The sequence below is a fragment of the Wyeomyia smithii genome, chromosome 1 (genome assembly GCF_029784165.1).
Source record: "Wyeomyia smithii strain HCP4-BCI-WySm-NY-G18 chromosome 1, ASM2978416v1, whole genome shotgun sequence".
Taxonomy (NCBI): Eukaryota; Metazoa; Arthropoda; class Insecta; order Diptera; family Culicidae; genus Wyeomyia; species Wyeomyia smithii.
The window spans coordinates 23,725,153-23,737,710 of NC_073694.1; the positions used below are offsets into that span (position 1 = coordinate 23,725,153).

The 12,558-nt window shown below is 36.0% G+C and overlaps 1 protein-coding gene across 3 annotated transcripts in view; it reads left to right on the top strand.

Annotated features, from left to right (window-relative positions):
- The window catches only part of LOC129717898 (uncharacterized), a 309,945-nt gene that overhangs the window by 197,781 nt on the left and 99,606 nt on the right, over positions 1-12,558 (top strand). For all 3 annotated transcript variants that reach the window (XM_055668165.1, XM_055668166.1, XM_055668167.1), the window contains one exon: positions 2,681-4,026. In XM_055668165.1, coding sequence (XP_055524140.1) covers positions 2,681-4,026 — 1,346 coding nt within the window. The remainder of the gene's footprint in view (positions 1-2,680; positions 4,027-12,558) is intronic.

Genomic DNA, 12,558 nt, shown 5'->3' on the forward strand with positions numbered 1-12,558 from the left:
TTGATTAGAAATAAGACTACATACCCGACTTGGTAGAATCACCGCTCCGAGCCGCTCAGTGACTTCGCCAAATTACAGGCACCCAACACAACGAGTGTATTATCTTATCAATTGGTCGGCGTGCGACCAGGCCGAACCAAGCGCCAAAAACATTATTTCGAGTAATCGGCGATCAAAGTTTATTCACCCTGTGTACTTCCTGCAAGCTGCTGCAGAGAAATTTCTTTATAATACCATTATAAACTGTTCAAATGATTTCGTTTTTTCATGAAAGATAGATTATCAATATTAAGATCCACTAGTCTTAAAAACTCAATTTTCAAAAAAGTGGCGCTTGATTCGGTCTGGTCGCACGCCGACCAATTGACATTCGTAGCAAGCACAAGCTCGGTACAAGAGCTTAAAAAGTTACGTGCGGTATCCATCGGTTCGTCACTGAGAGGCGCTCTGAAATTTTTTTTCTTTGTTTTGACCTGTCTGCGTACGGCTTTATCGCATTTGAGATTTGCTGTGCTACGAGTGAATTGATGTAGAGGGATAAAGGAGAATCAAAGTACAAGGAGACGGAGACACCACAAATTGTCCCCGCTGCTAGAGCAGTGAGTGCTTTGCAAAAGTTGCTACATAGTGCTCATAGAGTACATAGAAAATCGCATTACTTAGAAAAAAAACAGTATTCAGCGGATCAACCAATAAATTTTCTCATAAGAAATTATGCAGGTTTTTATTTCTTTTTTCATTTAATGTATCGTCGATTCCTTGAAGGGTATCATTTGCTTCAATTACTGCTTTGCTGACATACACTACATAAGTTTTTCGAGCTTTTCCTGCAATGGCGTTACAACAACTTGTCCCTTTTAGGTTGTTAGAATTACTTTTTGGTTGTAAGAATCACGGAATAAAAAAGTATCAGAGTTTGAAGAATTGCATGCACACTTGCGTAATGTAACGCTGGATTTCCGTTCCTAAATGTCCACCATTAAGAAGCCTATGACTTTTTGAACAAGTTTACTGAAGACCGTAATTTTCTAGGAGGTCAGAATCGTGAGATAAGTTAAGGTCTAAATTCCAGGAATTTCGTACTCATTAGCACCACGTACTGGTGGAACTCCTCACCTAACCGAAGTCCATAACCTTCTGAACAGGTTGGTTGAAGATCGGAAGTTTTCAGGTCGTCGGAAACACGAGATATTTGTCCAATTCAGCTGATGCTATAAATTACGAGATACTGCCAGATACTGCGTATTGAGTGGAGCAATTCCAAACTTATGGCGGAAAGTGTGAATTCTAAAATCATTGGTTGATTATTTTTACAATATTGAGGGTGTTTTTTGAAGATTACTTTTAAAATTCTCTTCTGAAACATTTTTAAGACATTTTAAAAGAGGTTTTCAATTTTTCTTCGATTTTCTAGAGACAATGCATCGACAGAAAATGAAAAATATTATAAAAGCAATAGAGGCTTCTTTTTGTCATTCTCGAAATATGTTTGTAACAAAATGAAAGTATTTCAATTGCATTTTTGAAATTTTATAACATTCTTTCGATAGTAGGATACATTTTCGAACATTTGGACGAAATTCTTGAGCGAATTTCAAGTTTTTTTTGTATTTATCATTGAGACATTCTGAATATGCTTTGGAAACATGTTTGTAACATTATTGAAACGTTTTGGATTTGTGTCTAAGATCTTTTTGTAAAATTCAAGGACGACTGTAACATGAATTTCCAAGAGAAATACGGCGTTTTCAGTCTTAATAATGTATAATGTATAATAATGTATCTCAATAATAATGTCCGACCTGAGGAAGGCCAATTCCACAGGCTGAAACGTCGGACATAAGACATAGTAGCGTTTTGATCCACCGTTGAGACTGAAAAAGCCTCTCTTTAAACAATAATATGATACATTTGTATAATTTAATGAACTTTTCAGAGAAGCTTTTGTCATATTAGGAGACATTATTAAAATTTGTTCGTAACTTCACTGTAACATTTTTAAACATGCGACTTGAAACCAGCTCTGATGTATTTGTACGACACTATCAAACCCTTTTTATTTTCAGACTCCATTCAGGAATTTTGAAAATAATAACTTATGAGATATAATGGCAACTTTGCGGACCTTTTTCTCGCATAACATGTTTAAAAAACATTGCAACTGTTTTGGGACATTTCAAACAAACATCAAAGATACTTTTTCGGGACATTTTAGAAACTTTTAAAAAAAATTATATATGAATTCACAACAAAATAACAGTAGATGCTTCAATGCATGTTCTGCTTAGTGACAGCACTTAATTATTCTCATACACGATGATGATGGCATTCTCTGTCTGCCATAAAGTAATCAATCAATTAATCCTGAAGCTTCAATGGTCTTCAATTTCAATTACTTTCCACAACAGAACCACAGTCGGTCTGTTTTGCGCGCCCACACACAAACACCCAAACACTATCGGGGAGACAATCAATCCCGATAATTATCACGGCCCTTCCTGGGAGACAAACGGTCTCCACTCACTCGTATTGTTTGTTCCGAGCGGGTCAAAATTCGGCCTGCTTTCGCACAAAAGCTAACCTCACTTCTTGAGGGCGTTATCCACCATCGTCGCAGTTGATGATGATTAATGGCAACCATACCGGCATTAATTTGTTCGTACGTTCCTTTTCATTTCAGAATGTATCACACGTCCTCGTCCTCGCTGCCGTCGTCGTCATCATCATCGTCACCGCCGCCGTCTGTACCGCCACCACCACCACCACCGCCAGCATCGGTACCAACATCATCATCATCACATACATCAGCGTCTGGTGGAACGCACCATGCTGCCACATTGCCGCATCCATCATCATCCGGTGGCCGTTTTCATCATCAATGGCACCAACAACAGCAACAACAACAACACCAGCCGCAGCGTTCTCTTCAGCAGCAGCACTTCCAGCTGGTGGCCAAAGCCGGAACCAATTCCAATCCGATGCTCCAACGGGTCTCTCCTCCCATTGCACTGAGCCAAAATCAAACGGAGCCAAGGCCAATCGTCTACCAGAGTGGCCACCCGAATCAACAACAGCAGCAGCAACAAAAGGCCGGGTCAAGACCCACCTACGGTGCCTATACGAATAACACTTTACCGCGGGGGCCTTATCTTCAGTATAAGTATAACAACGTTAGCAGTATTCCGAACGGCGACAATAATAATGCGACTACAACCACCGCCACCACCACTACCACCAACACCAACACCACCAGCAACAGCAACAGCACCAGTAACGCTACCATCAAAACCAACGACAGCCGGCACGACCTGCAGGCCAGACAGATCGAAGCTCTGCGGAGCGAATTCCTGGAGCTGGCCAGCAGTCGGGTCCAGCAGCAGCAACGAAGGCTTCAACAGCGACAGCAACAGCAACAGCAGCAACATCCACAAATCAACAATAACAACAACAACAACAACCAAAACACAGGAAGTGCCAGCGGTGACGAACGGGATTCTCTTCGAAGTACCCGGTCCGGAACGTCGACCGCGTCCTCGACGGCTACGGCAGCTACAGCGATTGTCGGTACTGTCGGAACCTACCAGCACTATCAGCAACAGCAACAACAACAACAACAACAGCAACATCAACCACAACAAAATCAAGCAGGCTGTGCTAGTAATAGTAGTAGTAGTGGTAACAATAGCAATCGTCAGTGTAGCACTAGTAGTAGTAGTAGTAAGCATCATCTTTACCACAACCATCTTCAACAACAACAACAACAACAGCAGCAGCAGCAGCATCTTCACTACCATCATCATCATTATCAACAGCAGCAGCAGCAACCTAAACAAATAAGCGTCGACGATCGGTCGTCAACAGCAACAGCAACTGGCAGCACTGGCGGCAGACCGTTCGGTGCCGGTGGCTATTGTCTCAACTATGTCAACCTGTCCGATGTGGTGGCCCTCAAGCGGATTAGCCAACCGGAAGGTTGGGCTCTGCTGTGCCAATCGGTTCAAGCCCTGCAGGATTTGTTCCTAGCTGGTGAGTAGGAAAACAAAAATTTCACCTGAACCACCCGGTTTTGGAACTTTTATTTGACACATTTCCACACAGAAGAGGGGTGAAAAATTCCCCTACTGTACAGACAGTGATAGGAAGATATTTTTAAAATTACTTTTCTGCTCATTCATTCGCCTGGAGTGAAAGTAAAATAGTGTCAGTTCTGCTTTTCTTTCTTTTCACCCTTGTTTTTTTTTTTTTTTTTTGGTTATGAGAATTCTCTGTCAGTAGCATCTGCCCCGGTAGGAATTCAACAATTGAAATATTTTTCACACCCAACTCCCGTTGTCGACTGGAGCTAGGGCTAGAATGATTTTTTGGCTTTTCTTTCGGCATCCCAAATCAACAGAAATAAAAGACTTCAGGTTAGGCTACAACAACGGTGCGACAGTAAAATGCAATCTAATCGGATGTGTTGATGGTTTTCTGTTGTTCTTAAGGAGAAAATACATTCTATAGAATGTGTAAAGCTACTGTACATCACACCTACTGGAATGTTGCAGTCGGGTTGACTGGTACTGAATGTGACGCTCTAGCTTGTAGTTTCCCATCTGAACAAAATTATGGAAAATCACCATGAAATAATAATTTCAAATTTTTAAAGGTTAAAATGGAAGTTTCAACTCAGTTACTCGCTGAAAATTTTAAATTTCAAATTCAAACCTAAGGTCACGAAATGCCTGAACTGTGATGCAGATCTGGAAAACGAAGCGCAAATGTTATGTAATGACCTAAAAAATCGCATTCGATCCGGGTCTTAGCGGCTAGTAGCGAATATCCATTTCAGGTTCAACGTGAATCTCTTGCAGGATCGGATATCTGCTTATTTTCTCATCGCAGGAAACCGTTTTCCTTTATCATTGCTTTGCCTCTCTTCGTCAAAGCCAAGGCTAACCAACGAACAAAACCTTGATTTTCAATTAACGTGCGGGAAACAAAACGAAGGGTTTCTCAGGAGACTGGTCAGATTACTTAAGGTGGTGCCATTTAGTCTGCGTCCCCGAAAAATGGGCAAGCAGTTTTGGGGGAAATTTATTAACCTTTTTTGGGTGTTTTGTTTTATCTTTTGTGTGCTTGGTTAAAGTTTCAAAAGGTGGACACCTAATGACAAAAACAAAAAGATTGAAACACTCAAACGAGAGACAAGCTATTTTTTTTATAGTTTCATGACTCATACATTTTTTTACCATAATTACGTCCAACTTCGTTTTTTTTCCTCTCCGATTGTGTCTACCACCATAAACTGCGAAAAAATATGTTTCAGCGAAAATAAATTCACCAACAATGGAATTGAACCTGCGGAGGCGAGCCAAAAAAAAAAAAACAATCAGTGCTAAAACTTTTCGCCTCCGGAATTTCGTTATGATCCATTAAATTTCACAGCTGCCACAAGCTGGATTCCATTTTATCATTCAAACTTTTCGTTCTCCCGAGTGGCCTTTATCGCACTACCCGGTGAATGTCCGAAAATTTCACACCTCACCAGCTTCGCTGGGATGGGGGGAAGGTGTAGCAGTATTTTAGCAGAAAAATTAAATAAAAGTAGAGCCGACTGAATTTTGTCACCGAAAATAGTCTGCAGCTAAGCTTTGGTTTCATGTTTTTTTCCTGCCATGAATAGTCACGGCAGTCTGAGTCGGGGCTGACTTGTGACGTTGCAATTGTTATCATCGAATCGGATCCACCTTAATTGAAGGATGGCGCTAATAAATTCGCTAAGTGGTCAGACTTGATGGAAATTGTATACCGGCATATTTGTTTGTGGAGTCAAATGTTCTAAAAAATCCTGCAAATTGTTTTTCTGGAGAATGTAATGAGAACGTGGTGATTATTAGTTAGATATTTTTACACAACCAAAAGTTCAAGACGCTACAATAAAATGACTAACGTGTCAATGCGGTTTGTTTACCATGTGTTTCTAGTTTAAACTAGTTAGGGATAAGTCAGTCTGTGCAGCTTGGCCTGAAGACGTAGTAAATAAATATTTAACTAGTTTTTAACGTTTTTACTTTCGATTTATACTACTTTACAATTATGTTTTATGTTTTGCTGTATGTTTTTACGTTTCATAAGTGCATTCGTTTTTTTTTCACTTCATTCAGAAGTTTAAGAAACAGTGTTGTAGTTTTGCTAGGATATTTCTGACACGCATTAAAATGTATGTTTTGGTAAGTTATAGAAAATTTCAAATTATTTTTAAAACATTCTTACCACAGTTTCATACGTTTTGCCTCTCTCCTAGAAAGGTATAGCAATCACTGGAAAAACCAAAGGTATAAAAGTGCTCCAAAGGGTCGAATCTCGTATATCAATCGACTTTGTTTGAAGAGCTGAGCATTTTATGTATGTGTGTGTGTGTGTAACGCTCTCCCAATCTCACTCCATTTTCTCAGAGATGGCTGGACCGATCATCATGAAATTAATTGCAAATGAGAGGTCTAATTGCTCCATAAGACCCTATTGAATTTCATTGCAATCGGATTTTTAGTTTAGAGGTTATGTTTAAAAATGTGAAAATCACGAAACATCATTATCTCAGAAACTACTCGACCGATTTTAACAAAAATGGTTTTAAATGAACAAGCTACTTGAAAAACTTTTAACTTTTGAGTTTCATGAAGATTGAACGTGTGGTTCAGAAGTTATTCAAAGAAACGTGTTCTGGAGAGTGTTTAATCTCACTCATGTTTCTCAGAGATGGATGAACCGATTTCCACTAAATCAGTGTCATTTGAAAGGTCTAATTACCCCATAAGACCCTATTGATTTATTTTGCAATTGGACTATTACTTTGCCTGTTATGTTTAAAAATGTGAAATCCAGCTTTGAAAAGAAACATATTCCTAAGACTACTTAAACTCACTCACTCTTCTCAGAGATGGCTGAACCGATTTCCTCGAAACTAGTGTCAAATGAAGGGTCTGGCTGCCTCATAATACCCTATTGAATTTCAATGTAATCAGTCTGTTACTTTGTCTGTAATGTATCAAAATATGAAAATCACGAAACTTCATTATCTCAGAAAGTACACAACCGATTTGAACAATATTGGTATCAAATGAACGGGCTAGTTAAAGGTTAATTGATGAATTCTATAGTGATTAAACACGTGGTTCAAAAATTGTGAAAAGAAACATGTTCCGGTGACTTTTCAAATTCACTCGTTTTCCCAAAAATGGCTGGACTAAATTCAACAATCTTAGTGTCAAATGAAAAGTTTGGCTTTCCTATAGGTTCCCATTTTATTTAACTATAATCGTATTTTTATTCCAACCGTTATGTATTAAATTATAAAAACAACGAAAGTCTATTATCTCAAAGATCACACGACTTATTTGAACACATCTAGTGTCATTTGAACGGGTTGTCTCTCAAACTCACAAGTAAGAAATTCCATAGCAATTTGATATGTGGTTCAAAAGTTATGAAAAGAAACGAAATTCAAAGACTATTTAAAACTGTAACTGCTTTGATCAAAACATATGGCCTCAACAAAATTTAAATTTGGCATTGTGCTATTCGTACGTTCCCGGTATTGCTCGTGATTGAAGTGTACGAAATTCAAAGTCATTTTTTTTATTTCGCTATTTCTTCAGCACGAATATTTTACTTTTAATTAATATTTTTTTTAACTTTCTGCCTTTCTCCGAAGAAATAAAAGTTGTCCAACCGGCCGAATGGCATATATCACTCGACTCAGTTCGACGAGCTGAGCATTTCCTGTATGTATGTATGTATGTATGTGTGTGTGTGTGTGTGTGTGTGTGTGTGTGTGTGTGTGTGTGTGTGTGTGTGACCGATTTTAATGAAATTATATGCAAATGAAAGTTCTAGTTGCCCCATAAGACCCTATTAAATTTCATTGTAATCGGATTTTTATTTTAGAGGTTATGTTTAAAAATGTAAAAGTCACGAAACATCAATATCTCAAAAACCACACAACCAATTTCAATAAAATTGGTATCAAATGAACGGGCTATCTTAAAAACCCTTAACTTTTGAATTTTATATAGATTGAATATGTGGTTCAAAAGTTATGAAAAGAAACGTCTTCTGAAGACTGTTTAATTTCACTCATGTTTCTCAGAGATGGCAGGACCAATTTCCACAAAATCCGTGTTATATTAAAGGTCTAGTTACCCCATCAGACCCTATTGATTTTTTTGCAATCGGACTGTTACTTTGCCTGTTATGTTTAGAAATGTGAAATCTAGCTATGAAAAGAAACATATTCCGAAGAATACATAAACTCACTAACTTTTCTCAGAGATGGCTGAACCGATTTTCACGGAATTAGTGTCAAATAAAAGGTCTAGCTGACTCATCACACCCTATTGAATTTTACTGTAATCGAATTGTAACTTCGTCTGTAATGTACCGAATTGTGAAAATCACGAAACTTTATTATCTCAGAAAGTACACAACCGATTTGATCAATAGTATTATCAGATGAACGGGCTAGTTAAGGGTAAACTGATGAATTATGATTGAACACGTGGTTTCAAAGTTTGGCTGCCCTGTACGTTCCCATTTCATTTGGTTATAATCGAACTAAGCAACCGTTATGTATTAAATTGTTAATAAAACAACGAAATTCTATTATCTCAAAGATTACACGACTTATTTGAACATAAATAGTGTCATACGAACGAGTCATCTCTCAAGCTTACAAATAACAAACTTCATAACAATTTGATATAAGTTTGAATGAGAAAGGCTGGGTCTGACCGCTAGGTGGAATAATTTAGGTTTTTAATAATCTTTTGAAACATTTTTAAAGTTTTCAGACGACAGTTTTCAAGAGCCGCCTTATGCATTTTTAGACATTTTCTTTGAACACATTTTAGAAACTCAGTCAAACACTCTGAAAACATTTTGTACTTTACAAACTATAATCAATAATATCATGGAAATATTTTCGGGTATTTTCGAGATTGTCTCAATTTTTCAAACATTTCGTTTGAAAAGTGTTGAAACATTTGTGAGGCATTTTAGTTATATTTTGATGAAGTTTTGGAACGGGTTGAGACAAGGCAGCTTTGAAATATTTCAAGACCATTTGAGAATTGTTTTTACAGATTGTTGATTGTTGTATTGTTGACATATTCAAAACACATTTTTGGTAGTTTTTTAGCAAAAACTCTTAGCTATAAAGCAGTTTTAAGATATTTTCAACAAAGCTTTATTTACTTTTGAGACATTTTCCAGACCTGTTTGAGAAACTGTTCAGGAACGTTAATATTTTTACGATATATATTTAATTTTGGAACTCAAGTTTGCTGCTATAATCAGATAGGGTATCGAACGATTTCGGCGCCGAAGACGTTCGATATTCTTCGTATTATTTGTCAATGCATTTTACATTTTGTAACATTTTACTGTTTCTTTTTCAAATTTAGTAGAGTTGCACGGAATAACTTAGTCTTGGTATGACCGTTCGGCCGAAGATTGCCTGCTTGTTGCTATTCCATAAGCGTGTCGTAAATCGAGTTCGGTTGATATACATCAAATATTCATGAAAATCCTCAGTTTCAGAACATTTCTTCGAAAAAACGGATTTCCGGTAATGAGAAAATTCTTTCTGGGTACCGCTGGCATTGATTTCAAAGTAGATAAGTTGCTGAATCTTTCAGTACTAAAACTATTAAAATCGAATGAAAATCGTCAAAGTTACAAGAGTTTCAATTACAGACCTCGTTCGATTTTGGCACGCAGGTGTTGCCACCTGCAACCATCCACGTTGAATTGAACTTTCACTTCAGTTCGGTAGGCATCACAGAAAATTTGAATCTAAACGTGTTACCAAAATCAAACATGGCCTGTAATGGGTGCCCAGGTACTCCGTCGGGCATGTAAGGGTGTTTTGTTTTGTCCAGCACATAACGGTTAAACGTTCCTAATATGTTTATTCGAAAACATGTCGAGGAAAATTATGGATGTTTCTATAATGTGACATTTTAAAATCATGAAGAGAAACAAAAAAAAAATGTTTCAAAACGGTTGCAAAAGAAAAGTTGCCGAAGTGTTTCAAAAATGTCTCAACAAATGCTTAAAATACGATGGTTGTGGTTGTGAGCATGTTTCAAATAAGTGAAAGAGCTGTATTGAGGAAGTCTCAACAAACAAATAAAAAAAAAGAATTAAAATGTCTCTGCACTAGAATGTTTCTAAAATGTCTCAAAGAATTTTCACAAAAGTCTGAACAAAATGTGTTTTCTTTGATGTTTTGTAAGAGTCTCAAGAATTTATCCAAAGTGTATCGAAATTTAATGCATGATGTTCCATGACTGAAATGAATGTGTAACACAAATGTTTTTAAAATGCTTCAAAAAGATTTCTCAATCGTTTCGGATATTGGTTCAAATGCTTCCAAAATTTCTCTCTGTTAAAATGTTTCATGAGTCCGAGAAAAGCCAAAAATGAAATAGAATGTTCCAGTAATGTTTCCAAAAATTGCACCAAAAGCTGTTGCGCAAAAATTGTTTGCTTTAAAAATGTCTCACTATTGTTGCAAAATTATCTCGATTCTAACATTTAAAGAAACTGTTTGGAAATATTTCAAAAATGGTGAGTGAACGAACGTAGAAGCAAAGAACCAGACGATCAATCACTCTGAGTCTTTTTGACGTACTTCTATCTTTGAAAGGGGCATCAAAACTCACTAAAACGATTAGAAAACTATAGTATTTAATTTTTTTGGAGTTTGAGCTTTAGGGCCAAACCTGTGCTATGCAGTGTTATGCTTCTAAAGAGTCTGAAAAATGTATTAATAAATCTCTAAAATGTTTCAAAATGTATTCGAAATAGATTTCATGTTTTCAGAGTATTTGTTATATTTCTAATCGGTCACAAGTGTAACTATTCTATTAAAAAGGTTATAAAAAGGCATTTAAAATGATTCAAAATTATCCTTAAGCTTCATTCAAATGTCACAAGAGAACATGTTTTACAAAAAATGCATCAACTTTTTAAACATAAATGTACCATTTCTCTGAAAATGTCTTAAAAGTGTTGCAAAAACTAAAAAAATGTTTTCAAATGTTTCAAAGGGTAATCGAAATTTCTCCAGAATGTCCCATTTGCCAAATGCTTACAAATGATGCTGAAGATTATCGTAGAAGAGCCCTGAGACTAGACTAATATATCTCACATAAATGTATCCAAAATGACTTGAAATTTGTCAAAAATGAATTAAATATGTATAAATGTGTTGAAATTATTTCAAAAAGGTTTATCAACTGTTTCGAAAAAATTACAAACATATCTCGGAAAAGGCTCGAATGTTTGGCAAAAATGTTTCAAAATAGCTATATTTAATTTAGAAATATGCTTCTAGAAATGGTTAGAAGTTTGTTTGTGATTAGAAGAATGTTTCAAATATGCCTTAAAAAATGTCTATATAAATTATATATATCTGAATATAATGAATTCGAAATATCTCAAAAATGCTCTAAAACTATTTCAAAAACGGTAAAAAACAGTTACTATTTCGAAAATAATTCATAAACAATAATGTTTTAAAACTGTTTCCTAAATGTTGCAGAAATGTTTCACAAAAGTCTCACCAGATTCTCTAATGTATGACAAAAGTGAAAGTTTTGAAACACCTTAGAGTTTTCTAAAAAATATTTAAATATCTCTGAAAACCATTCGAATGTGAATCAAATTTGAATTTATGGTGTCTAAGAAATGTGTTAAAAGTATAACAGAAATGTCTCAAAACCCTCTGCAACGTGAATGTTTCAAACATGTTTTGTGAGAGAATCTCAAAAATGTTCCAAAATTGACAACATTTTTTTTAAAGCGAACTTAAAATATTTTAAAATAATGAGACAAAATGTCCTTATCCGATTGCAGAATTGCCTCAGAATTGTGTCGGAAATAAAAAGTGAGTAATAGTTGAACTTAAAATACCGGGAGCAAATATGTGTTCAATATGTGTCGAAAAATCTGTATGAACAATAATGTCCCAGGAACGTTCCAAAATCTCGAAGAAATGTTGCTTGTCTAACAAATGTCACAACAAAAAATGTAACATGTTTCAGAAGTTTCAGAAACGCTTCTAAGGAATCTCAAAAGATATTCAAAAGTCTCAAGAACGTTTATAATAAAATTATCAAACTGCTGTCACGTTTTCCGTTTTAGAACGATAGTAATCACGTCTTAGTTTTCAAAAAAAAAACTTTTTTGGGTGTAAATAATGAAAATTTAAAATATTGCATTTTCGCCCTTAGACTGTTTACTGTTATATTCAGTCAATGTTTATACGCTTTGGGAAAGTTTTCTATGATATTTTTTCAACCCAATTTAGATTTTCTACGTGGTTTCATGCAAATTTGGAACTTATCCCTGGCGTAAAAAATCTGACTGTATACCAAATATGAATTCTTGAAAAAGGCTTAACTGGAATTTTTAACCTGTATTAAAAATGTCTCGAAAATATGAAACTTTATTGAAACTGTCCCAAGAAATGCATCTCAAATGTCTCTAAACTATCTCAGGATTAATTTAAAA